This window comes from Ptychodera flava, chromosome 13 (genome assembly GCF_041260155.1).
Source record: "Ptychodera flava strain L36383 chromosome 13, AS_Pfla_20210202, whole genome shotgun sequence".
Lineage (NCBI taxonomy): Eukaryota > Metazoa > Hemichordata > Enteropneusta > Ptychoderidae > Ptychodera > Ptychodera flava.
Window position 1 is genome coordinate 31,977,151 of NC_091940.1, and position 25,055 is coordinate 32,002,205.

At 37.0% G+C, this 25,055-nt stretch overlaps 2 protein-coding genes across 2 annotated transcripts; one reads left to right on the plus strand and one right to left on the minus strand.

The window, feature by feature from the left end:
- Positions 1–35: 35 nt before the first annotated feature.
- On the minus strand, positions 36–13,598 carry LOC139148182 (centromere protein L-like). The gene is made up of 11 exons (XM_070719492.1): positions 13,472–13,598; positions 12,543–12,702; positions 10,705–10,767; positions 9,639–9,751; positions 8,683–8,773; positions 7,391–7,593; positions 6,713–6,803; positions 5,190–5,325; positions 3,523–3,625; positions 3,113–3,175; positions 36–2,465 (listed from the first exon to the last, which is right to left on the minus strand). Exons 2-11 carry the CDS (start codon positions 12,694–12,696, stop codon positions 2,388–2,390), a joined length of 1,095 nt encoding a protein of 364 aa, XP_070575593.1. The 5' UTR covers positions 12,697–12,702; positions 13,472–13,598; the 3' UTR covers positions 36–2,387.
- A 179-nt stretch (positions 13,599–13,777) lies between these two features.
- On the plus strand, positions 13,778–18,639 carry LOC139148179 (RNA polymerase II subunit A C-terminal domain phosphatase-like). The gene is made up of 6 exons (XM_070719490.1): positions 13,778–14,030; positions 14,221–14,304; positions 14,758–14,848; positions 15,216–15,341; positions 15,866–16,113; positions 16,583–18,639. The coding sequence occupies exons 1-6, from the start codon at positions 13,798–13,800 to the stop codon at positions 18,318–18,320; spliced, it is 2,520 nt and encodes an 839-aa protein (XP_070575591.1). The 5' UTR covers positions 13,778–13,797; the 3' UTR covers positions 18,321–18,639.
- Positions 18,640–25,055: the final 6,416 nt, after the last annotated feature.

Genomic DNA, 25,055 nt, shown 5'->3' on the forward strand with positions numbered 1-25,055 from the left:
TTAGAAAGCCAAGAAAAAAGAATCAACAGACCTGATTACATGAAAAAGCTGTCACTTTATTTACATGGCTACCACAAACTAAAACACTGTGCTCTAGAACCATAGGACTATGAATATAGCAGTATGTAAATTGTGTCCTGAAAGGAGAGAAAATTCCCATAAATGAAGACAAAAATTAGGAAATATTGAGGAAAAAATTGTGCAAAAATACCATAAAATTCCTTTTTGATATTGTGCCTCACATGATTATTGGAAAGTAAAATTCTGTAAAGCTATCCCCTAATTGTCACAATCAATCTGGACAAAATTACATTATCATAACACTGGTACCTATTGAAGGTAGTATGCGCTGTGGGGACACTTAACTACATATACTCTAATTTTCACAATACTTTGCTGGTCTGTCACTTATGACGTGAACTTGTATTGAAGATTGAGGAGCATAGAAAGTATTCACCATCTCAGTTTTGTGAAAAAAAAAATCAGACACGGAATGGCAACCAATCATATAAATTTCAAATATTGATAATTTTGAGGTAATTTGTTTTTCAGTCCTACACTGTGTATGGTGAATCCCTGATGTTTAGTCTTGAATATAACAGAGAAGGGCAGGGCTCCCGCTACCTATTCGCCAATTAGCCAAATGCGAAAGAAAGTTGAAAATGGCTACAAAAATTCCTGTTTGGCTAATGTAGTGGCTATTGAATTCTTTGCTGCGAATCCGTAGCCTCTGCCACTCGGGTAGCTTGGTCATTGGCACTCCCAGCAGAACACGTCAAGGAGTGGCAGGGCTCGTTTTCGCAGCAATTGAATTCTTAGACCTCCTCAACAGAAAACTACAGCTAACAATGAAATGTTGTTAGATTTTGAAACAGTTTACCCTCCTTCCTACAAAGTTGCAATGTATTGAAACAGTTTAATCTTTTCTCTACAAAGTTCCCTGTTCAATAGTTGAATTATGTGATTCTGAATGATTTTAATATTTTTGTAGATTCCACCAGTTTAATGATCTAGAAGTGAACATCACCAGACATTTCTTGATGATATCAAAATATCAAATGAAAATATATCTGGGCTAAAATGTTTTAATCATTAAAACAATGAATGCCCTCAAACAGTGAGTAATTTAAATGAACATATATTGTTGTGTCTTGTTTTACAAGAGTTTTGTTTTGCCCAGCCCTTTTTGTCTCAAGAAAAGTACGTATACTCAAGATGCTATTTCAGCCTGCTTGATCACAACTATGACATACAAGTAAAACCGGGGCCTTAAATACCACAATAATCGTATCTACACTGCCATTGTGCTATACCATAAATGCTGTCTTCTGCATGGAAAATTGTTTTACTTGTGTGGTTCAAACATTTAGGTTATGGAAGACTGCATAAATTTGCCACATGAGAAGCCTGTAACATATGACAAGCTATCATACTGTGAATACTAACTGAATGTGGCAGAAATATTCAATCTGTACCTCTTGTAATATACACTTAACATTGCCACCAGATTTTTAGAATTCAATTGCTATCTAATTTTATTTCTGGTGTTGAAAGTTTACCACCAAAAATGAAAAAGGACTTCTATCCCTCAAATGTCATAAAACACAGATTACAAATGCAAAAACAAAACACATATTTCTTTAATGTTTACCACCAAAAATGAAAAAGGACTTCTATCCCTCAAATGTCATAAAACACAGATTACAAATGCAAAAACAAAACACATATTTCTTTAATGTAAAAACCATCATGAACATCATACAAAACATCTTGATTTGTAAAATTAGGGACTCCTGAATGACGAGAAAGCTGTTGCCACACTTGAGATCATAAACTGGCTAAAAGTTACTCAAAATGGCTAAAAGATTTTTGATTTGGCTAATGAGTTGGCTAATCATTTTGGTGACTTAGTGGAAGCCCTGAAGGGCTTAACCTCTCCTCGAGCAAAGCATGAGAAAAAGTCAAGTCTTTTGGATTCAGTCAGCGAATTTCTTACATGCAGTTGTCCTCATGTAAAATTCTCGAAATTTATGGTAAATGTTTTCTTGTCTTTCTGTCCAAGACTAACATATTGTAGGCTAATTCATACTTATAAATCAAATCTTGAACAATTGTGGAACCACCAGCTCTATTACCACTTGAAGAATTCTAGTCGTTTCATCATCACAAATGTTGCAATATCATGATAATTAACATATTTTAATTCACTGACCACCATCCAATCTAAAATTTGATGCCTCAGCTGTAAACAACAATTGATGAACAAAAGAGGTGACTTGTTTATAGACTAGTTGCCTATGGGCATTAGCCAGCTGCCATCAATTCATCTGGTGTCTGGCTAGAAATCAACGCACTGATGCAAGAACTTCTACGTTGTCTTCACTACTTCACTTTGATGGTAATGTTTCCACTACAAGCTGTGTCAGGTAGCGCAGTACTTGATGAATGTACACATCAGCAAGAATCTGCCAAGCAAAGTATAGAGGACAAGTTATCATTTTACTTACATGAATGAAACTTACCAACAGTGCATGTGTGTAGTTGTGTGCAGCTCACAAATGCCTTTAAAACTTTACAAACGCTATATCATTCTACATAAGATTGCATGTTGATGTCATAACTTTTGATATCCATTTCTCGAAACAGACAATAAATGATCCAGATCTAGGCTTTATCCTGGTGAAATAGTTGATAAACGGTAATTGCCGATTCCTCGATATTTGATTTTAGAACACTTAAAGAGTCAATTTCAGTTTTTTCTCATCCTCATCGATAACATATCATGTGCATAATATTTCATACATAAAGCATTTCATAATTTTTTTGAGCTGGAATTTCTCATTATTTTAACTGCAACAGCTGGACACTTTGATGCTCATGTAGATCTGCCATTGATGCACAATTAATGTTTGCTGACAGTTTTGCAAATAAAGAAACAAAAAAACAAACAAACAAATAAATATCAACAAAAAATCACACTAATTTTCAATTTGCCTGGTCCAAGAGATGAAGAACAGAATACAAATTCATTTCAGATTTATAACTCTCCTTTCTCTTTGTGGTACTCATGATATACAAGCATACAAGAACACCACACTATCATTTACTGTACCTTTAGTCTTCCTTCCGTGCCCACAAATGCAGCATTGCAGCCAATTCTACTCAACATCAAAGCCTACATAAAATACATTCAATGAAAAGTATTAAAGTTTTACACATCCACCCTGAGTGAGCACATGTGAGTCTGACAACACTCATTTCAGAAGAAAAATTAACTCTTTCAGTTTCTGCATGTACAGTCGTAGTAACCTTATGGGGAAACTCATCCTTAGAGATTGATCACATCCATGAACATATTTCTTACTCACTGTCTGGCACCAGGCAATTATGTCAAAGCAAACTCCTGTTGTGTTTTCATTCGTACAGGTAGATAATGACAACAGCATGATTTTTACAAAAATCTTTTTCACAAAAATACAACAGAAATAGAGAAGAGTACACATTCTAGGTTTAACTACTCACAGCTAGTTTGATTTTGAAGTGAAAATAAAAATGTGATTCCAATCCTTGGATGAATGCTGACATTTCTTCTATGGTGAAGTCATCAGATGATCCATCATGGATACTGTTGAATTCAACAAAAAAGTCATACTGGTTACAAATTTCACTCTTGATTGGATTTTCTCCATTCCCAAAAAGAAAAACCTGAGTGTTGAGGTAGTTTCGTAACCAACAATCACATTCTGTCAATTTGCACATTTGTACTCGAAAATTCCATCCATTTTGCTTCTGTAGTTCCCAGTACGCAGGGCCCACCACAGAGACAAGGATAATTGGTGTATAGCACAAAATAAGGTTGTAATAGGAGTAGTAATGAGAGCCCTGATTATTATTATTATTATTTTATTTTTTAAAAGCGCACTACACTGCATCTCAGTGCTCTTTACAAGACTAATGTATTTCTGAAAAGGTAAACATACAGGAGGACCAAACTGTTGTGCTTTGTGACACAGCAAATATATGGGCACAGCATTGTCTCTGAAGACTTTCTGACATGAATTATGTCTCTTCATTTACAATATGTTCTATGAGTACACTTATAGAACACATAAACGTGACAAGAACCATACAGTCTTGTCTATTTTGTAAATGCCCTCCAGTAACACCCGGCTTGATTACTGTTTTTAATCTGGGTGCTTTTTGTGTGGTCTACACAGCACGTGCTGTAGTCATGACTATTCACGTCAGCTGAGACTGTAAAAAGGTACAGTTGCCCTTGTCTGATGGCGCACTCAGCTCTGTCCTGGAATTCTACACTAATACTGGGCTATTGGCATGCACAGTGACTGTATAGTCACGTCTTGGCACTTAAAATACGTTACACTGATACTGACAACTGATGCTTTTAAGCCCACGGAAGCTGTAATACTCAATTACATATTAAATGTACCATATATAATTGTGCAGTCATTTGAAAGTTTTGTCAGACTTATTTTGACTATTACGACCTTGTACATGCTGATTAATGTGCACAAGGAAAACCTGGCATTATCCTTGAAGGTATCTGACTCTATTTCACTATAAACTATAATACTATGGATGGATTAAGTATTTAAAAGGCTATAAACTGCATCCTTATAAAAGCCAATAAAGTACTCATACATCATATGTGTTACTACATATATGTACAATGTCCTTGGTGCAGCATGACTCGGATAATATCTGGGCTCTAAGATGCACTTGAGTGTAAATCCTGTTTCTTTGGAATTACATCAAGGAAAATATAAAGATGAGTAATCGTACATTTATATTTTGGAAATCTCATGTTATTCCTGTACAGTAAACGTTGCAAAATGGATTACGTTCGCTTCAGTTCTGAAGATGACATAACCACACAGTGTGAGGGAAATTTTATTTGGAGAAGTCGATGGTGACTACATATAACCTTGTTATTGAGTAGTGTTCTAGAATAAAGTGAATGGTTTCATTCAAATGAAGTCTTTGTAAAACGACCTTCTCAGGCAATCAAAAGGGAATAAGGCCCCTGGAGATCATCCAGTGACTTGATTAAAAAATATCAAGACAAGAAAAAGGAAAACAGCCACACAAATGCAGAGATACTGTGAAATTCCTTTCGGTATGTATTTGCATGACAAGGACAAAAAAGACGATGTTATTTTCACACTTACCTGTCCCAGATCATTTTGACATCTTTGGCAGCTATCGTCATGGAAATTGTATTGAGACCTTTGACCTCTTCCGGTAAAGTGTAGAGCAACTCCAAAGGGTGTGCTTTCATCATGGTCATCACAGAGTTATTTTCATCTGTTCAGTTGAGAAAAGACATCTGTTAGATCATCTCTGTACTCTTTAATTTTTGTCCTGTTCAAACATTTTCCGATAAATTAGTTTAAAGACAGCATAGTAGCTGCAAATTTTGATACAATTTTTTTTTTACTTGTCTTCTGTAAAACAACTTTATTTTCTTATTAAATTATTATCCTGAAATGTACAGCATTTACTGACAAAATTTGCTGTGTAACAATATGCAATATCATTATTATTGAGAAATGAATTCTAGTTTGGACTAAAATTCAGTTCACAAACAGAGCTAAAGCAAAAATGAAAAGACATCCACAGTAACACTAACAGCTAATGGATCTTTAAGCATACATGTATATACACATTCAAGGTCATTCTTGGTACCTGGATGCTTCGGTAAGCACACACAGTATGCCCAGGGCAATTGTCATGCAATGTACCTCTGTGAGTATGGTATTCATGGCATTGTGTTGCATTTTGACTAAAAGAAGCAAGTGACTCTTTGAGAGACTGGTGTGGCTGTTTTATATTCTATTCAATTATTGAGAATGATTGATCATTTGATCATGTTGAAGTTATCAATGATACAGTATTTAAAAAAAAAATTAATTTGACTGCAAGAATGCAATAGCATACACCCCGGGGCACACTGAGGCCAGTTCTGAAGTCAGCTGACAGGGCCCTGAGTATCATCTACATGCGTACTATACAGAAATGAATGGAAAACCACCAATAACCAAAAACAATAATCATCAACGATGGCATAATATTAGTGCACACATGTTTTACTTTGATTTGATACTTAGTGACTCACAGCTCAAATCTCTAAGAATGAAATCAATCAATCCTGCCTCTGAAGAAGAAATTGTGACAAATGATGGAAGCTGTGAGAATATAATTACAAACGTGCTGAAGTAGAATTGACACCGTAACAAAATAGTGCAATCCATTTTCTTTCCTGAGTGAAGACTTTAAATTTCACTTGCATTAGGTAGAGCTCATTCCTGAAAATTCCAAGCAGTATTTTATGTATTTTTGTATTTGTATTTTAAGTCTTTATTTAAAGCACTACAGGCCACCGGCCCAATGTACAGTATAGAAAAACAAAATACAAGATTCTAGTACGCTGAAGGTCAGGGGATCAACATGAAGTTTAACGTGAACTACAAATTGTGTATGAAAATATTTAAGTACAGTCAGTCTCATTTAGAAACAAATGTCTCTTTTGAAACGCATAAAATATATATCGAGCAGTGTTCCTAATAACATCTGGTTTTCTATTTCTCATGAAATGAATAAATTTATACTGAGATAATGGTTGCTGTGTGTATTTTATGCCATTCAACGGAGTGACTATTTTGAAAAAAATTGAACATCAGATTTGACATACCGTCCCCAGTAAGACCACTCCACATTGCTGCCATCCAAGCCAACTCCATTGGAGGGAATCGCATGTTATTGATACAGCAGTCAAATTGAGTCTATAAAATTCAAAAAAGTCAAAAAGAACTGGTGAAAGAATGATGCAACTGTGAAAGATATCCACTTTGAAGAAAAGAGATTTATGTGACAAACTATCAGAGCGGCAAAGTATGGGTATGGACTCAGTGTTTCTTCTGTCCAATTTTCCTACATGTAAGCCAAGACAGTGGAAATCCATCATTGGCAAAAAGCTTGCAGAACACTAAGTTAGCTTGCAATACTCTGAGAGTCCAAAACAATAATCCCCTAGGTTTCACATACTCCCTGTCTGCATCTAAAAAATTGAAACATCATTCATTACACTAGGATGGTATTCATTTATGCAAATGAGATAACACACTGATTCTGTATAACTGAATATTCATTAACCATGCATAATATTTGCTACATCTAGTTGAGGAATGGTGACAACTTATAACACACCAAGTCAGATGAATATAGTCGACTGTACACTGTATTGATTGTGTCAGTCTGGTTCCTTCTAACAATACATCCTACTGGACACAATTTGGCAAAACTAAATTAAACCAGTGGATATTGAAAACTTCTATGTGTTGAACAAGGCAGTGTAATTTCTATTACGTACCTGTAACCAAGAAATGACATGTCTGGTCACAGCCACTGTGCCTTTGACTAGGAGCACTGGTAGATGGACAAAACTCTTCTGTTTTGCTATAAAGTCTGTATCTATTTCCACAGAGCAAAGTATGCCAGTGAATATTACTTTGCCTTCCTTGCTTCCGTTTGGAGGCTTGGCTCTGACAGTGATCTCAATAGCTTCTGCATCATCTGCAAAAAAGGAAGTGCAAATAATGGAGTTTGAGTATGCATCCCATAATCACTGTTACTTGTAACTCTTGATAATATTAGTCACTTTGGTTCTTTACTTTATCAACCATTTTCTAGGTCAACTACTCTACAGAATGAGGAAGTACGCTTTGCCAAAATTGTCAACACAGCCTGTACACCAGCCTGTACATCCTGTAATCACAGTTACTGGTAACTCTTGATAATATTTGTCACTTTGGTTTTTTTAATTTATCAACCAGTTTCTAGGTCAACTACTCTACAGAATGAGGAAGTATCTTTTGCCCAAATTGTCAACACACCCTGTACATCTGTGCGGTATAATGTTATTGTTGACGACTGAATATTTGCCTTGACTTGGAATTCCCATTACACCTCAAGCTTATACGCACCATTTTGACACGCAAAATACAGGGTATTTCAGCATGCTTTACTTAGGGAGGACGCTTTGACAGTGTGGTCTACACATACTGTATGACCAAAATTAAAAAAAAAGCTGTCAGAGTAACAAGAAATGAGGTTGTAATTTTTGAAACAGAAAAATGATAATTTTAAAGATGATGTTCTCACATCTTCGTCAACATGTTTGATGGATAAGATATGACCGAATAATCTTCAAGGTATACAGTCACCTGTGACCTACATATGCCCATATATGGTCAAAGGACGTTCCTTGGTATTCAAAATGCCCATGTGTGGGCACTGTTTTTAAAAAGCGGCCACCCGCTTAAAATCTGTGATTGGTTAGATTGTCTCTTTCCGTAGTAACTCTTTCCGTAGCAAAATTGGAACAGGTGACAGTATATCTTTCAGGACTGGAGAGTAATAAAACTGTTGAACCATAATTCACCCAAGATAAATTGCAGTACTACAAAATCACTAGATAAAATGTACATGAATATGTGACAATGCATTGAATCATGGCAAGCTAACAGAAGACTCCTTAGCTTTCACATTCTGCAGCATCAGTCCTAAAAGGGTTTTTTATGAGGTGACTAGGATATTTGAACTGGCAGACATAAATACAGCAATTGATGTTGGTCGTTGACAGAGTCTAATTGTAATGATTACCGTCGCTAAAGGAGACTCCGCCCATGGTCTGAAACACAGCCTTGTCACCAAGTTCACTCTGTGTGTCCACCGCCAAGCCTTTCTTGTTTTCCTTAAAAAGAAAAACAGCAGAACAGTATAAAATATTTTGAACTGGCTACAACAAGTACCAGCATGACATTTTATCTGAGGTAAGCACCAGGGAGTCCTTTAATTAACTTTTGAAGATTTCTGAAGTCTTTGAGTCAATTTAGGAATTTCTTGAAATTTCTGTTCTTGATCCAAAGACCAGACATATAATATCTGGAAATTTTGCTGAAACACACTGCTGAGCTAAGGGAAAATCAAATCAGCTCAGAGGGTACATTGGTAAACAAATTATTTACACAGGACTGTGAATTACAGTAGCATGAGGTGTAAAGTTCAAATTGTGTGATGGACTTGTTGTGAGTTAGTTCCTCATTCTCTTCAGTTTACTGACTTGTAGTACATGACAAAATATATACAATACCACAGAGGGAGTGAATGAAAATGTCACGAACCCTTGACGTTGGCATGATGGATTTAATTTATACAAACAAATGCTGAAAATCCATTTGGCCTTTATTAAAATGATTTGTTGCAGGCACGAGGAGACCCCCTCTGTGGATAGAGATGTCACATGAATTTAAATAGAAAGTAAATGAGTCTACTATATATTTTCCTAGGGAGGATGTACAAGTCATATTATCAAAACTACGTAGTACCCTCCCCTAAGGTATCTTTTCATGATTACATGTAAATTATTACATCTTATTTCATTTTAGATTCTCTTCAAATGGGCAAAGATGAAATAGAGAGTGCAGTCATCATAAAATGTACTGGTTTAATTTCTTCCAAGCATGAATGTTACAAATGTTTGGAAGAGAAACTCACTGCTAAGAAAATAAATCATTGTGAAATGTTCACATTAAAAATACAACTGAAAAGGTACTTACAACCTCTAGATACATGGATAGTTGTCTGGAGTATTTCTTCAAGTCAGGTTGCAGATGTGAAAACTTGTAGAGAGGTGTTACTCTATAAACTCTCCAAGTCTTTCCCACCAATTCTGTGGTTGCAAGTGAAAAGATTGGTGACGTAAACAACTTTACAATTGTACTTGTGGACAATAAATCTGTAAACCATAGATCAAGTTGGACATAGGCTGACTACATATAGATCTTACTTAAATTTGGGTCATTTTTCTAGAATTGGAATCTATAATAATGAACATGTAGAAACTTCTTCACATTATGTAACTCAGAAATTACCAAAATGAATATGGTGTTCCACAATCACCAGATATCCTTGTGAATATCATGAATGGTACACCAGCATCTGTAACCTATGGATTTCCATCATATCGATGGACTTAGAATTCAATGACAGTCCAAAACCTATAAATTTATGTGCGATAAATCTACTGAACTATGCAACGTCCTCTCTGTGTAGGTTGAATTTTTCTTCTGTATGTTTAGCTGATGTGTTGAAAGCATACTTATATGTAGTTTGCACTTAATTGTAGAATACGGTGTGTTTACATCACATTCTGAAATATTAATACTATATTTTCAACTTGGATGTAAAATTTTACTTTAAAAGTGTGTATAATACTGTTCATCACAAAATACTGGGATTTGTGTCGCCATGCACTGTTAATTATGTTGTCCTCAATGCTACAAGTCTCATACAGTACCTCTGCTGTACAATGTAGTCCAATACATATCCCTGTATTTTGTGAATAACCAGTTGCCTTATTGTATCTTTTTAGTGACAGACCCATACATACTGTGGTAATAAAATATATAATTATAATCATAGATACGATATAAGGTGTACATTATAATGCAATATGTTTGCTACGGTTTGGGAGCTCAGGGGATTGGTTTGAGAAACCTGGAACCATGTCTGTGGCTTTTCAGTAAGAGTGTCGCTGTCTATGGGAACTTTGCTAAATCAGTCTTGGTACAAATACATGTATGTACTTTTTGCAGTTGGAAAAAAAATACACGCAATATTTACCTTGTGCTCTGGAGAGAGTTTCTGTCTCTGCATCATGCTGTGGAATTCTTCTCTGTCCCTTGCCTATGACAGAAGAAAACCCCAGAATTCACAATATGATGTATTCGAGATGCATTATAGAGTTGAATAAACCATGGCATTGCTTTCCCATTTATTGACCAATGTTTAGGATAACCATGGAGATAGTTTCTACTTCCATTGAATAATGATGTGCTGAAATCTGATTGAGTGATTGATTTACCAAGATACTATCTTAATCCTTCCAAACATACAATTATAAACACAACAGTGATTGAATTGTGAAACTAACTGTTAATGTTACAGTTTTGAGAAAAATAAAACTTGTAAATGAAAATATACCAACTTTTTAGGTCACACTATACATTTCAATGAACCCTTTTCTCTAAATGTTACTATTAAAACTTACCAGACTGAATTTTTTGTAATCAAACTTCAAAGATCAAATTATCTTTCATGTGTTCCATTTGATTAATTAATTAATTAATTAAATCTTTCTTTCAATGTCCATCAAAAGCAACAGTGCCTGCACAAGTCTGAATCTTTCAGTTTAATCAACACTAAAAATAACGGATGTTTATTTTTGAAATATCAAAACTACACCAATTATCTTTTTGTTATTAGAAACTTGGATTTCCGATTTTTTTGGATATGCCATGAGCATCAACAACGATAAAACCTTGGATGTAAAAAATAGAAGGATACAGGACAGCCCTATAATCCCTTTCACACCTATTGTTATTTCTTTGTCTACGCTGGTCTTTGAAGTTGTGGCATGGTTGCCGCGATCAGGACGGCTCAGACACACCCACTTCACTCACGATATCGTGTACATCAAATTATTGTTGCCAAATTCATAAAAAAACTTTTCAAACTTGTGAAATTGCTTGTGCTGAATGCCCAGACTGAACAGACCTCAAACAAACCAAAGACTGAGAAAATCGACTCATATTTGACCAAGTTATGACTATTCTTTTGAACCGACTTGGATAAGTCCTCATGTTGTAAAATCACTCTCACTTACAAAGGATCGAGCCGCGGAGTCTGATTTTTTTTTAATTAAGAGGTTCAAGGTATGAACTCTTTAGAAATGTTTGTCCTAAGTGCTGGTTCGCCTGGCCGTTGAAGTTATCGTATTCTAAAGTTGGGCTACAATTGCGGTACGCCGATAATTTGTCCCCATAGGATTGCATGCAAATGCGTTCGTCGTTCTTGACATGTTTCACCCATTGAAGTCACGTTTCTAGACGTTCAGAGACATCGCTGAAAAAACTGTTACGCCAAAAATATAGTCTTATATATAAACTTTCCTGTCTGGTCATGTTTGGCGGTCTGAGTGCCTGGCCGAAAATTCCCTGGTGATTTTTTCGCCGAAGTTCATTGCGTCGCGTCACCATTCTGCACGGGGTGAGGCATTGTTCGAAAGGGGGAAAGGTTATTACACATGCGCAGTTCTTGTTGTACCGTGTTTACGTGAGACAGAAAGTGAACCAGGAGCTATGTATTCGATTGTTTTCCTCCTCGATGAGCCGCTTATCATCGTTAAGATAGAAAAAGGTTGTAGTATTGCTACAACAACATTACTGGCACGAAAGACGCTATTTTTACGCTGTCTGTGGTAATGCACGAAAAGACTCGACGTTTACCGACGGCAACCCGAAGGCACGCTATGAATAAAATAACACGCTAATCCCGTTACGGGATTACGAGATAACGAATCGGCGGCAACTATCCTTGAACAAAGGATCAAAGGACTGTCCTGTATCCTTCTATTTTTACATCCATGATGAAACTGAACTTGGCGAAAAAACGTCACTTACTCTTCAATCTCCTTGACCTTGGTGTTTTTGTGTACGGAGTGTGTCGCCTGGCTGGCCATGGTGTAACGGTAGCATTGGCCGGGGTTTGGCTTTTCTGGGAGGCAAGCTGAGGAGTTACCTGGGATTCAGTCAGTGGAGTCCTTGATGTTGCCATGGTGGCCTGAAAGGCATGTAAGTGTACACAAACTTGCCATTTGAATGTGTACTGACAAAATGTAAATCTGGCAACATAAAATTTCTTTTTAAACTAAACATGTTTCACATACATCAAAAGGTCAGAGGTGTTTGTAGTGTCTCTGCTACCTCCATGCTTTTATTGATAAAAGGCCTTGCGTTACAGTGTAGAACAAAATCATACTCACTGTATCAGTGTAAATGACATAGACAGGCTTTGATTTTGGTTTGGGTAGTTATCGGTATTATCCGAGGGATGTTGGGAATTGATGCTACATTTTCGTGAGATGGCGCGCCTAAACCTAAAACTTCTGCGATCCGTAGACATACCGCTCTCTAACAACACAACTAAAGTAGAGCATCGTTGCCTCACTCGACGAACCACAACAACGTAGCAAGAGCGTAAATGACATAGACAGGCTTTGATTTTGGTTTGGGTAGTTATCGGTATTATCCGAGGGATGTTGGGAATTGATGCTACATTTTCGTGAGATGGCGTGCCTAAACCTAAAACTTCTGCGATCCGTAGGCATACCGCTCTCTAACAACACAACTAAAGTAGAGCATCGTTGCCTCACTCGACGAGCCACAACAACGTAGCAAGAGCACTGCAGTGCAGCCAAAGCCTGCACTGCAGTCAAACTCTCGAATGTACTTATTGGACACAGCAAGCGCAACGGATCTTATAAACACTTGCGTATGAAATATAAGTCTGAGACAAGTGCTGCACATTTGAACCAGCTAATTTGACCTACCTTTGGACTGAATGAGTGTGAAGCTTTTACTTTACATGTTGGACGAACAACACTGATGGACGTTTGGGTCTTTCCTATTTTAAATACGGGCGCCCTCCTATCCCATTATGCAGTTCGGCTGTCATCCTCGTTCACGCAATCATACTCTTATCAATGATTACTTTTCACATTTCTATGAGAAGAAGGTAAATAAAGAGATACTTTGTATAAATTTTAATGTAACACATTCTTTTTGATACGAAAATGACTTCAAACTCTTCTAATAAACTCTGAAAATTTTTGAGTATTTAAAGTTGTGATGACCGGTAGATTAACGAGTTTTCAAGATGGCGACGCCCTTGAAAACTGTGTGTTTACCTGGAACAATTTCGTGTCGTATCGCGAAATGGAAAGTCAAACCCGGATCAACTATAAGCCAAGGAAGTGTTCTTGCCCTCTACGAAACAGTGAATTCAGAAAATGGGGACAACAGGCCTGTCGAGAAGCTAAAATTGAAGTCGAATGAGGCGGGGACAGTACAGGAATTAGTGGCGAAGGAAGGTCAAACGATAACCCCTGGGTAAGGTTTCTTGTCTCTAGCACAAATTCCATGCGCCATTCAATCACCCCAACATGATGAGCGTATTCCTAACATTTTATAGGATAACATTTCATTTCTATCGTCTTTCTACAAATCGTAGATATCAGTTTCGCGTAAGGTCGTGACCTTTGACCCCACAGATTAATTTGTTTACAAACAATTTTTTCAGGACCGTGTTGATGTACTTGGAAGGATGTACGCACCCGACAGTAATGAAAGATATGTGTGCAGAATGTGGAGCAGATCTTAGAGTGTAAGTATTGTCAAGACTGCACACTAGGGTTAATGATATTATAGACTAATTACCATATTACACAATACTTTATAAATAGCATGAAGCGCATCATTTATATATTCCAGCACTGTGCAACATCCCACTTAAGAAAATGAAAGTACAAACTTAATCAATATACATAAACAAGAGACGGCTATCTTTAATTTTTTAATCACCAGACAAAAGTTTAAGAATTTTTAACCGATCACAAGACATGACAACTATATTTCCATGTATACATGTGTCTGAAAGGGAGTGTAATTTCTGTTGTAGTATACAGATCTGATAATGTAATTCAAGGTCTACATAGGCAACAGCGTGTATATGCTTATCTCATGATCTTTTTAACACCGTAATTTACAATCACAAGTGTCTTTTGTCACTTTACATGAATGTACGGTACTATATTTTTTCTCTCATTTTGTCCTTCAGCACTGATGGTCATCCGGGTGAGCGTTTACAGCCATCAACAGCATCAGTGGCAATGGTTCACAGTGTACCAGAATTGCAAGTTAGCCAAGAGGTAATTCCATGACATTTACAGACAAACTATTGAAATCCGTTTGTGTGTTTTTTCAGATTTGATTTTTTTCAGCACATTTTTTCAGTGTTTTAATGTAACCACGGAGCATACATATGTGGTATGTAATTTATGTAATAGATGACTTACGACATTGGACCAAGATATTGGCTAGTGAGCAGTAAAATAGTTGTCTCCATCATATTTCATAATTGTATTTAATATCTAAATCAGGGCTTTATTATTTCCCTCATATTTTGTGTTCTTGTTGTTTTTCTTATCCATCATATTTAAACCTTGCTATGCATGCCAACATCAAGCGACACAGTGTACATTCTTCATTTCTTTTCAATGATATTTTTGTTTTCAGCAAGCAATTCAGCTTGCAATGGCAGATGAACAGCGATTACTGAAGAGCAGGAAGCTGGTCTGTATAGTTGACCTTGACCAAACAATAATACACACTACAATGGATAACGTTCCACAAAATTTAAAGGTAAAATGTAGAGTTTTCCCACCCAAACAAATGTAGTATTTATTCTCATTTTTTTCAGTCTTATTTCTGATCTTCAAAATCACACAGTTCCGTACATCTCACACCCATTGTTTTTTATAACCTTTTGATTTACAGTCGTTCACTTCTGAAATACATTCGTAATGTATAGTTTCATCTCCAATTCACACTTAAAATACGATGCATAGACCTACCTTGTAGAGTGTTCCTTTGTCTGCATTTCTGCCAAGCTTGTTCAACGTTAATATCATGGTTTTAGCTTGAACATCCAAACATCAGTGTTTCTGATAGAATCAGGACTCATGACTCTCACCTTGATTTAATTCAAGACTTTTATAAACGTCAATCAAAGATTGAAAAAGTTTCAGGTAAATTGAAAAGCTTCACTCCTTCAAACGTTTCGAGTGAATCACTGATACCCATAGGAGTCTTTACACAGGCAGTGAGAATATTTACATCAGGAAAATATTAATTGATCTTTTCAATTTTTCTAAAAAAATCTGCAGGATGTCCATCATTTCCAGCTTTGGCCAGGTCCGCAATATCCGTGGTTTCACACACGTGTAAGACCAAGGTGTAAGGCGTTCCTTGAGAAGATTTCCAAACTCTATGAGCTACACATATTCACATTTGGTGCCCGTCTGTATGCCCACATGATAGCTGGTTGCATTGACCCAGACAAGAAGCTGTTCTCTCACAGAATTTTGTCCAGAGACGAGTGTTTTGATCCCAATTCCAAAACTGCCAATCTCAAGTAAGTTTAATCTATTACCAAACTTTCCATATTTGATTTTTTAACAAACTGAAGCACACATACTTGTCAAAGTGATAGATCTTGCTCCTAAAAATTACTCAAAACACATGAAATTGTCACCAAACTAAGTTATTTCCATTGACCTCTCTACTAACATAAAAAATTAATAAGACCAAGCATAGACAGGTGGAGCGGAAGAAATATTAATTTACACTCCGATCACTCCATACTCTTTTTTAAAATTTGCCACTTTTCGCGTGGAAGAGTGCCATGTATTGGACACATATATGTTTTGCCTTTGGTGTAGTGTACCAGTACATAGTCCAGAGTGCTCCATGAAAACCTGTCTCATTTGTGTACAGGGTTTGTATATCCTCACTGGTGGTTATTTTTTTGTTGACATGTATCTCACTGCTGGTTTAATGTTTGACCTTGTCATCGCCTGTCTTGTTACCATGCATTGCTCCAGGTCCATCTTTCCATGTGGTGACAACTTGGTCTGCATCATAGATGATAGAGAAGACGTATGGAATTTTGCTCCCAACATGGTTCACGTCAAGCCATACCATTACTTTGAAGGTACGGGAGACATAAACTCCCCAACGCCAGCCAAAGACATTGAACAAGCAATGCCAGGTAAAACTAAGATGCCGAAAGAAGGTGACACTCCATCCATTCCCGACAACAACAATGTCAAAGGTCAAGAAGATGTTGTCTGTGAGAAAAATGAAGAGTCCTCAGAGAGTGATAAGGACAAAGAGGAAGAGGCAGAAGAGGAGAAAGAATCTGTTTCTGAAACAAGAGAGGACGAAAATGGCAATTCTGGAAAAGAGGGAGGTGATGCGGACAATCAGGAGAATGTTGAGACTGAAAAGACTGAAAAAACAGAGGAAATCACAAAGATGGACTCTCAGAAAGAAGGGGAAAGCAAGATGGATGACAACACCGTCTCCCCAAGCTCAGAGAAAACAGACAAAAATGGGGTTACTGGAGAAAAGAATGAGAAAGGTGATTCCAAAGTGGATGTGGACAAAGATGAGAATGATTTTGCTCCTGACCAAGATGACGACGATTATCTTTATTACCTTGAAGACATTTTGGAGCGTATTCATCACAAATTCTATGAGATCCATGACAGCCTCCAAAAGAAGCAAATGGACTCCATAGAAGCTGAAGTTCCAGATTTGAAGATGATAATACCATCCATTCGGAAGAAAGTTTTGATAGGAACAAACATTTTGTTCACAGGTGTGTTCCCAACGAACATGCCGCCGGAAAAAAGCCGAGCATGGAAGGTTGCAAAAGCTCTGGGAGCCAATGTTCAAACTGCCTTTGTGGCCAAAGGGAAAGACAGTAAGAACCTAGCCAACGCTACCACACATGTTGTGGCTGCTAACGCAGGCACTGCCAAAGTCAAACAAGCTCAGTATTCAAAAGGCGTGCACATTGTCACACCAGAGTGGCTTTGGTGTTGCTATGAGAGGTGGGAACGTGTTGACGAGAGACTTTTCAAACTGTTTATTCCAAAACCAACAAGTTCATCCTCGAGTAGTCGAAGCAGTAGCCCCCCTCTCAAAGTACAGGAGCCAAAGGCAGAAAAACCTCAAGAACCGCCTTCGCTTCCCGTGTACGATCCCGTCACTGGTAAGAGAGTCAGGAAAACTATCAATCAGAGCACCGATCAGACAAAACAACCAAGTCTCAGCGCAGGCCCGCCTAGGACTGGGTTGAAGAGGCCAGGCCAACAAGATGACAATTCGCAAGATCGAGATATGCTTCAACGGATGTACAGAAGGCAGCCAAGCATCTCTGAAACCATCAATCCACTCTACAGTTTCTCATCAGAAGAACTGGAAGACATGGACAAGGAGGTTGAGGATATCTTCGGAGACAGCGATAGTGAGAGGGAGCGGGAATCTGAATCTTCTCCCAGCAGTGATCCAGAGACACTGGGAAGCACAACGAAACCTCCATCGTCGTCCAGTGAGGAGAGCCTTTCCGGAGAACATCCCAGAGGATGGCGGAAAAAGAGACGTCGCCGTGCAACAGATGAGGAGGAAGATGAGAACCTGATGTCAGCCAAGTGTGCACGGCTTCAGCGTGACAGCAGTTCAAGTGCAGGGTTGAGTGAAGAGGACGTAAGCAGTGACGAAGACAAGATGGCCGCTGCTATTGATGATCTACTTACCTATAGCAAAAAGCTATAGTCAGGCAAAAAAACTGTCCCTGTGTATTTCTTCGTAAGAAGCACTTTTGTCTGTACATATGTAGTTTAATTATTTAGTCAGATCATCCTTTTTTTCTCTAGCAGCAACCACTTTGCATGATTTTGTCTGTAAAGTTACTGAACTATATCAACCTGAGACGATGGAGATCTAAAACCATCTGATCAGTCCTGTTGCCCGGATATTAAAGACCTCACTTCTTCAGCTCAGCTGAACAGAACACTTTCAGAATAGGTGATGCTGGCAATGCAATGACTTCTTAGCAAAATGATGGCATGTATATCCACAGCCAACCTTATCTCCCCAGCTGCCACATTGAACATTTGAATTAGAAGAGACACAGTAAGAGACTGAGAGTCAGGGCTTATCGTCTGTGCTAGCTTTCTCGTTGATAGTTTACAAACTACAGATCATGGTTTAAATTGTTAAACATTGGCAAATTTTGTTGAAATTGAGGCTCAAAGCGTAAATTCTGGTCATATGAAGTATTCTGGTCATATGAAGTATTCTTTCTTCTTGTATACAAGTCTAACTTGAACTCAGGAGTTTTATAGTTCAGGAACTACTGTGAGCAAGAAGTGAGTCGTGGGTATATGTAAATCATCAATCAATGTGTAAACATTTCTTACAAATCTGGTCAGCATCATATATAGGTTTTGTAGTCAACCAAACTTGTACGCAGTATATGGCATCCCGACAACACCCAGCTGTATTTAACTTTACAGAGTTTAGGGCTTGGGTCAAACATTGGTCAGGACTTGCAAGACAAATGAAATTCCTTCAAGATTGAAAGATAGAAGTACGACAATACAAGTCATGCCCATTAATATCAATAACTGTACATTCTTGTGGGAAAAATTTCCCCAAAAACAGTATTGAAGATGAAGCTGACAAATGTTGTACGCCTCACAACTTCACATGAAAGCCAATATTGCTAAATCGGCTGAATGTGATGTCCTGTGAAACGTACAGTGTACTGATTGAAGCATAATTGTAACAAAAACGAGAAATGGTCACACCATATTCTCTCCAAACATCATTTTGTGGTGCTGGGAAAAAAATTTAGTTCTAGCAGTCAACAGTGAGCAGTTGGTTGCAAACATTTCTCAGGACTAACAAGTCCCAAGTTTTCCGTATTCAATTCAGTACATTGACTGGGCATCCAGATTGAGCCATGTACAAAAGTGAATTTCAGACCAGAGGATTTTCATTTGTCCATGTCCTGTAGTGATTAAAATTTCGTTGACAGACCAAATACAATATACCGCTATATCATAGTACCTACAACACAACATACCATTTGTTTTTAAAAAAACAGTGTATAACTTTTCATGGCCTCTGTATAATGTACACATGTAAATTAAATACATGGGGGATAGGTAAAAATTTAGATGAATATTAAAAAGGAGGAAAGATAAATCCAAACAAATCAATGTACACCCCTGTTTTTTAGTAGAGAGTAATATCAGAGCCATGCCATCAATGCTATTTTGTCACACAGGCACTGATGAATGCCTGGCATGGGATCCTCATGAAGGATTAGCTTGTAAAGGATTAGTAATGATTAGTGGGTGGAAATAAGCCAAACAGTGGACAATAGGTGACATTTTAGAGTACAAGAATTCCAAATATTCAAATATTCAGTGCAGGAGCAGTTCTTTATAACATATTCAGACGTCTTTAAGGTTTTGTTTTTTTGCAATGACAATTCAGGATGGTGAACCTGGTTTATTCTTGTGTCAAGGTTTTTTATTTTACTACAACTATTGTAACAACGTAAAATATTTTTTTGATACATAGGCTAGTTTTGACTACTTACAAACAAATCTAGAGTCTAAGCATGGAATATTATCACAATGAGCAAATGTACATGTATAGTTATGATTTTCCTGACAGGACGTGTGAAATAATTGATAGTTTTTGCGAGTGTTTTGTAAATCTTTGTACAGTATAGTATTAGTAGTGTTTATCCCGAAACGGTAAGTTTTACTTTGTCAAGCTAGGCTTTAATTTGATAGCAACTGCTGAGGTGTATGTGTTTATGCCTATTGCTGCTGTTCAACTACAATCCACAGGACATTTTGTGTATCTTCCTAAGCGTTTTACTGTGAGATCAGAAGGTGACGTGGTACAAAAAAAATCATTTTAATGTCAGTGTTTGACGGTGTAAGACAAGAAGTTGATTCTCACGAAGAGGATGTGATGTACCTGCCTGATGTGATCTGTAACTTAACCCTTTCACCCCCAGTTCCCTGTATACAGGTCCAACTTTACCATAGAAAACAATGGATTTGGGACAAACCATGGTGGTGAAAGGGTTAAATCTAATTGGTCCAGTCTTGTCATGGCCATCAAGTGCATTACTACAACTTGGCCACTTCAATATGTCGTCTCAATGTTGTATGAGAAACTTAGATCCATATTTAATAATATTTTTTGTTGTCTGCAGTAATTCTAAACACAATAACTGATTATGTTAGTATACCTATCCTGCAGTCAGACTATTCCCTATGCCGTGCATATCAGCACATGTATTATGGTGATACATCGCTTAAAAGAGAAACTTTTAAACTTTAAACCATTCTCTTTCATAATGCAGAATGAAAATTAGAGGTCAACATTCAAAGTTTGTCCACTTTTAATTTTACTTTGGAAAAATTGAAATGCAAAGTGGCCTCAAAACCCCTTTTAATTCTAAGGAGGAAAAATTTGATTTTGACACAAAACTACTTTTGTATGCTCCAATGGCATCAAAGTGATTTCACACTGGTAGCAGACACTAAAAGTATTGTCAAAATATGAATGTTTGAAAAACCTTCCTCTGTAGTAAGTCAATTGCCCTGTGACAATTCTATTCATAAACAATAATAACAATACCATATCAGTTTCCATACCATGCTGTACCGACAAGGAATGCCAAGCAGTCAGTATCACTTGCAACCTCTTATTCATTGCAGTACAGTAGTACCGTTTGCGGAAATGTAGATAGAAGTATTTGTGTTCCTGTGCATATGTTTATCCACATATATTGTGTTTGTAATGCTAAAACATGATTTCATCACCGCTTTTCCATTTTCCATGGAACACTGCTTTATTTCATTCTTGAGTTGGCCTATTATAGAACTACTGTAGACCATAGATATCTTTAAATAGCTTACTCACATGAGACAGACCAAACTACCAAAAATAACATCAATCAACAGCCACTTTATATTTATATCCTCAAGGCATGAGAAATCTGTTCCCCCATTTGACATAGACTGTAGAAGGGAAAATTCTGCTCCAAAGTCTATGGTTTCAAGCCACTGACAGGTCATAACACCAGTGGGCACACTCACCAAGATGGACTCAACATACACAAAAGTTCTGATGTACATGTTGTAAACATACAAGTAGGCAGCAATATGCATTTACACGGACATTAGGCAGCATTTTTACCCAAACGTACATTCCAGTTCATAAGTGTGTCATTTTTGGATTTTTTTTCAATCTTCACTCTTTCTATCGTAACCAAGTTATTGACTGTAAATGATTTCCAGCTTCAACTCTTCCTTTTTGTTGCTGTTTTCCACACTTCTGACATTTCTATGAAATCTGTAATGAATACATGTAGCATGTAAAGTCAAATTAAAATCAGTGTTTCATCGCTTCTCTATGAACCTCATTCCCAGATAATGATTTATTATTATCTGCAGGATGTGTTTTTGAGTATGCGTAAAATAGAGAGGTTGAGATTGCACCCATGGGGAACACAATGCAGAGTGGCTTAAGCGGCTCGCGCATGTAACGGTTTGCACAGCTCACACACCCAGACTCACAGTCGCATTGACTGGAGAATTTTGCTTTGATATGGCGTTAATAGAACACAGTGATAAAAACTTGAAATACTTGGATTTTAATTTGAATTCGAACAACAGTACAAAGCTATGGGGTAAAACAAATGACAATGTTGATTTCAGAAGCCTTGAATTTCGACATCTGCTGTCATCTTAGATTTCACAGCAGGAGGTACTTTGGCTATGTTCAGCACAAACTTGTATCCTTTTTGTTACCTAATTATCTCAAAAGTAGATGGCAATCAATAAAAGCAAGCAACAAAAAAAAACGAAAGGAATGTTAGTATGGAACATCAAGTCTAAAACCAAGGAAGCATAAAAATCTCTCCTAGAATAAGTGTGTGAAAAATGGCTGTTTCACATTGAAAACAAATGCCAAACAAGAGAATGATGACATCATCAGATCATGATAAAACTGCGCAGTAAACGATGACTATCCTTTCACATTCTGCTAATATGCAACCTTCATTTCTCTAATAACAGTAGCTGTGCCTTTTGAAATGAGATTCATTATTTCTGTTCCAGAAAAACAAGCCTATTTTCTTTCACTTCTCTCTAAAGTATGTTGAAATACAAAGTAAAAGCCCTGCACACAAATTGGATTGCACACAGTGTTCAATGTTATTGTTGACAAACAAACATTTGGACTTGATTATGGGATAGAACAAGAATCTCCATTTTACGAAATGAACAAATATATTTGAAAATACACCAAAAGTTATGTGTACAGTTAACGGAGTAAGTCGCTATCCTTTTTACTTCATTAGAATATTTCATGAGAAAGATGATTTTATTCTACTGACTGAAACATGCATAGCCATGGACTAAACTGTCACTCTGTGATAGATGGAGTTGGTAAATACTTAAATGATGTACTTGCTGGTAAAAAATGCATGACTGAGGAAAATAAATGTGCAATATTGGAATATTGACGATGAGTCATAATCAAAATATTTGCATACTGAAACATTATTCATAAATTCACTCTGCTTCAGTAAATAATTTTATGTGGCACATCATGCATTAGCAGATGCAATATATGCCATGACGCCTCCAAAAGTAAGTTTAAGTCATGTCAATAAAAAAATATTGTCAACTGCAGTTTCCAAATCAACCCCTACAGCAGGTGGGAATACTCAGTATCCAGCCCATCAGTGCAGCCTAGGTGTCTGTATCCATCAGGTATATTTTGTATTGTTGACATTTGGATTTCAGTCTGAATTTGTATTCAATCACCTCCAACAAGAACACTGGATATTGCGGAGCATATAACAGTGCTAATTGCTAAACAACCAACCAAATACATGCTTTCTCGCTGCAGGAACTATACAAAAATTGTAGGTTTATAGTGTGGTGTGAAATAGAACTCCAGCAGACATTTGAAAATCTGACATTATGCAGTCAACATAATAACTTCAACTTTTCACATGAAGCGATTACACCAAAAGAATGTCAAGCTGTTCAATAATATCCAAGATTGCCCACACTTATTAAGTGAATTCATTACCAAATTACACCCCCTCCCCTTCCCAATAAAAAAAAATATGTGTTTACTGGTGTCCTTGGTAAGACCATTCACCCCTGTCTACTGGGATTTAAATGGAGGGTAAACATTCTCGCCATCAACTGCACAGCTTTGCTTACAGCTGAAATTACAAATATTCACTATAGCCACATGTTGTTTACACAATACCAGCAGTGTTTTTACCTTTTTTTTAATTCATCCTGTGTAGGCGGCCATATGGCCTTTCACTAGAATATGCATATAATACCCACCTAAATTTCTAGTCTGAAAATATTTCAAACCTTCATAATAAAAAAAAACAACCATTTTTTGTCATTTGTAATTGCCATTGACGAGATCAACCACTTTATGATTACTTGTGATTTGCACTTTGATGATGCTCCCTAAAGTATGTTCTCATATAATAGCTACCTTGCTCATTCAATACATTTTACTAAAAGGCCTTTAACCCTTTCACCCCAGTTCTCTGTATACAGGTCCAACTTTACCATAGAAAACAATGGATTTGGGACAAACCATGGTGGTGAAAGGGTTAATGTCAGTGAAGGGTCATTTGAGTTGTTTGCCACGCAGAACAATACATATCTGCAGTGGAATATGAGACAATATTTCTAAATTCTTGTACATGGTGAAATGTGCGTAAATCCTAAAGTGCTAGTGTTTTTTCCCCATTTCACTGACTGACTGACCTCAGAATATCTCCTTGACTGCCTTACTTAAGTTTCATTTCCAGATGGTTTTGACAGGTTTCTTCAGAAACAAAGAATACAGTAGCATGCCGCATGCCGTGCCCCTTGGATGTGTTGAACGATCAGATTTTACGAAAAGTATCTCTGTGAGAAAGAAAAATATGATATTTGGTACCTCATCATTGGAATTTAAAACATAGGGCCAAAGTCCCTGAAGCTACTATAGACATGGATACAAAATTAAGTATTTCCTGACTGTATGAAATTATCTCACTAAGGTCATCCTAGGGACTTGTAAACCAAATATTAAAGCTGTCTGACCAGCGGTTTTGAAAAAACAAGCGACTCAACAGTTGACAGAGTTTTGCTGTGTTATGTAGAGAATAACCTTTTGTGACACATGTATTGATGGAGAAGGTGGATATCTTTGATAGCTCATTTCAGGATGGCCTGACCATTGTAAGTAAGTTCTGTTGAATAAGTTGAGACTGTACGTACTCAGAGAAAGCGCACTGAAGAGACAAATGTTTGAAACTTAAGAAGTTCAAGGTCATCAAAAGCATTGTAAGGAATCATGTAACACTTTCATTGCACTGTTTACACAGATTGCATAATTGCTATAAATAGCACATAAGGAATCTTACAGCCCAGCTTTACCATAAAAACC

Coding starts and splice junctions, on each gene's coding strand:
- LOC139148182 (XM_070719492.1), bottom strand. CDS start 12,696: ATGGCAACATCAAGGACTCCACTGACTGAATCCCAGGTAACTCCTCAG. Junction 6,804..7,390: donor ATGTCATTTCTTGGTTACAG/GTACGTAATAGA, acceptor TGAATTTTATAG/ACTCAATTTGACTGCTGTAT. Junction 2,466..3,112: donor GCACGGAAGGAAGACTAAAG/GTACAGTAAATG, acceptor TTTGCTTGGCAG/ATTCTTGCTGATGTGTACAT.
- LOC139148179 (XM_070719490.1), top strand. CDS start 13,798: ATGGCGACGCCCTTGAAAACTGTGTGTTTACCTGGAACAATTTCGTGT. Junction 14,031..14,220: donor GGTCAAACGATAACCCCTGG/GTAAGGTTTCTT, acceptor CAATTTTTTCAG/GACCGTGTTGATGTACTTGG. Junction 16,114..16,582: donor TCCAAAACTGCCAATCTCAA/GTAAGTTTAATC, acceptor GCATTGCTCCAG/GTCCATCTTTCCATGTGGTG.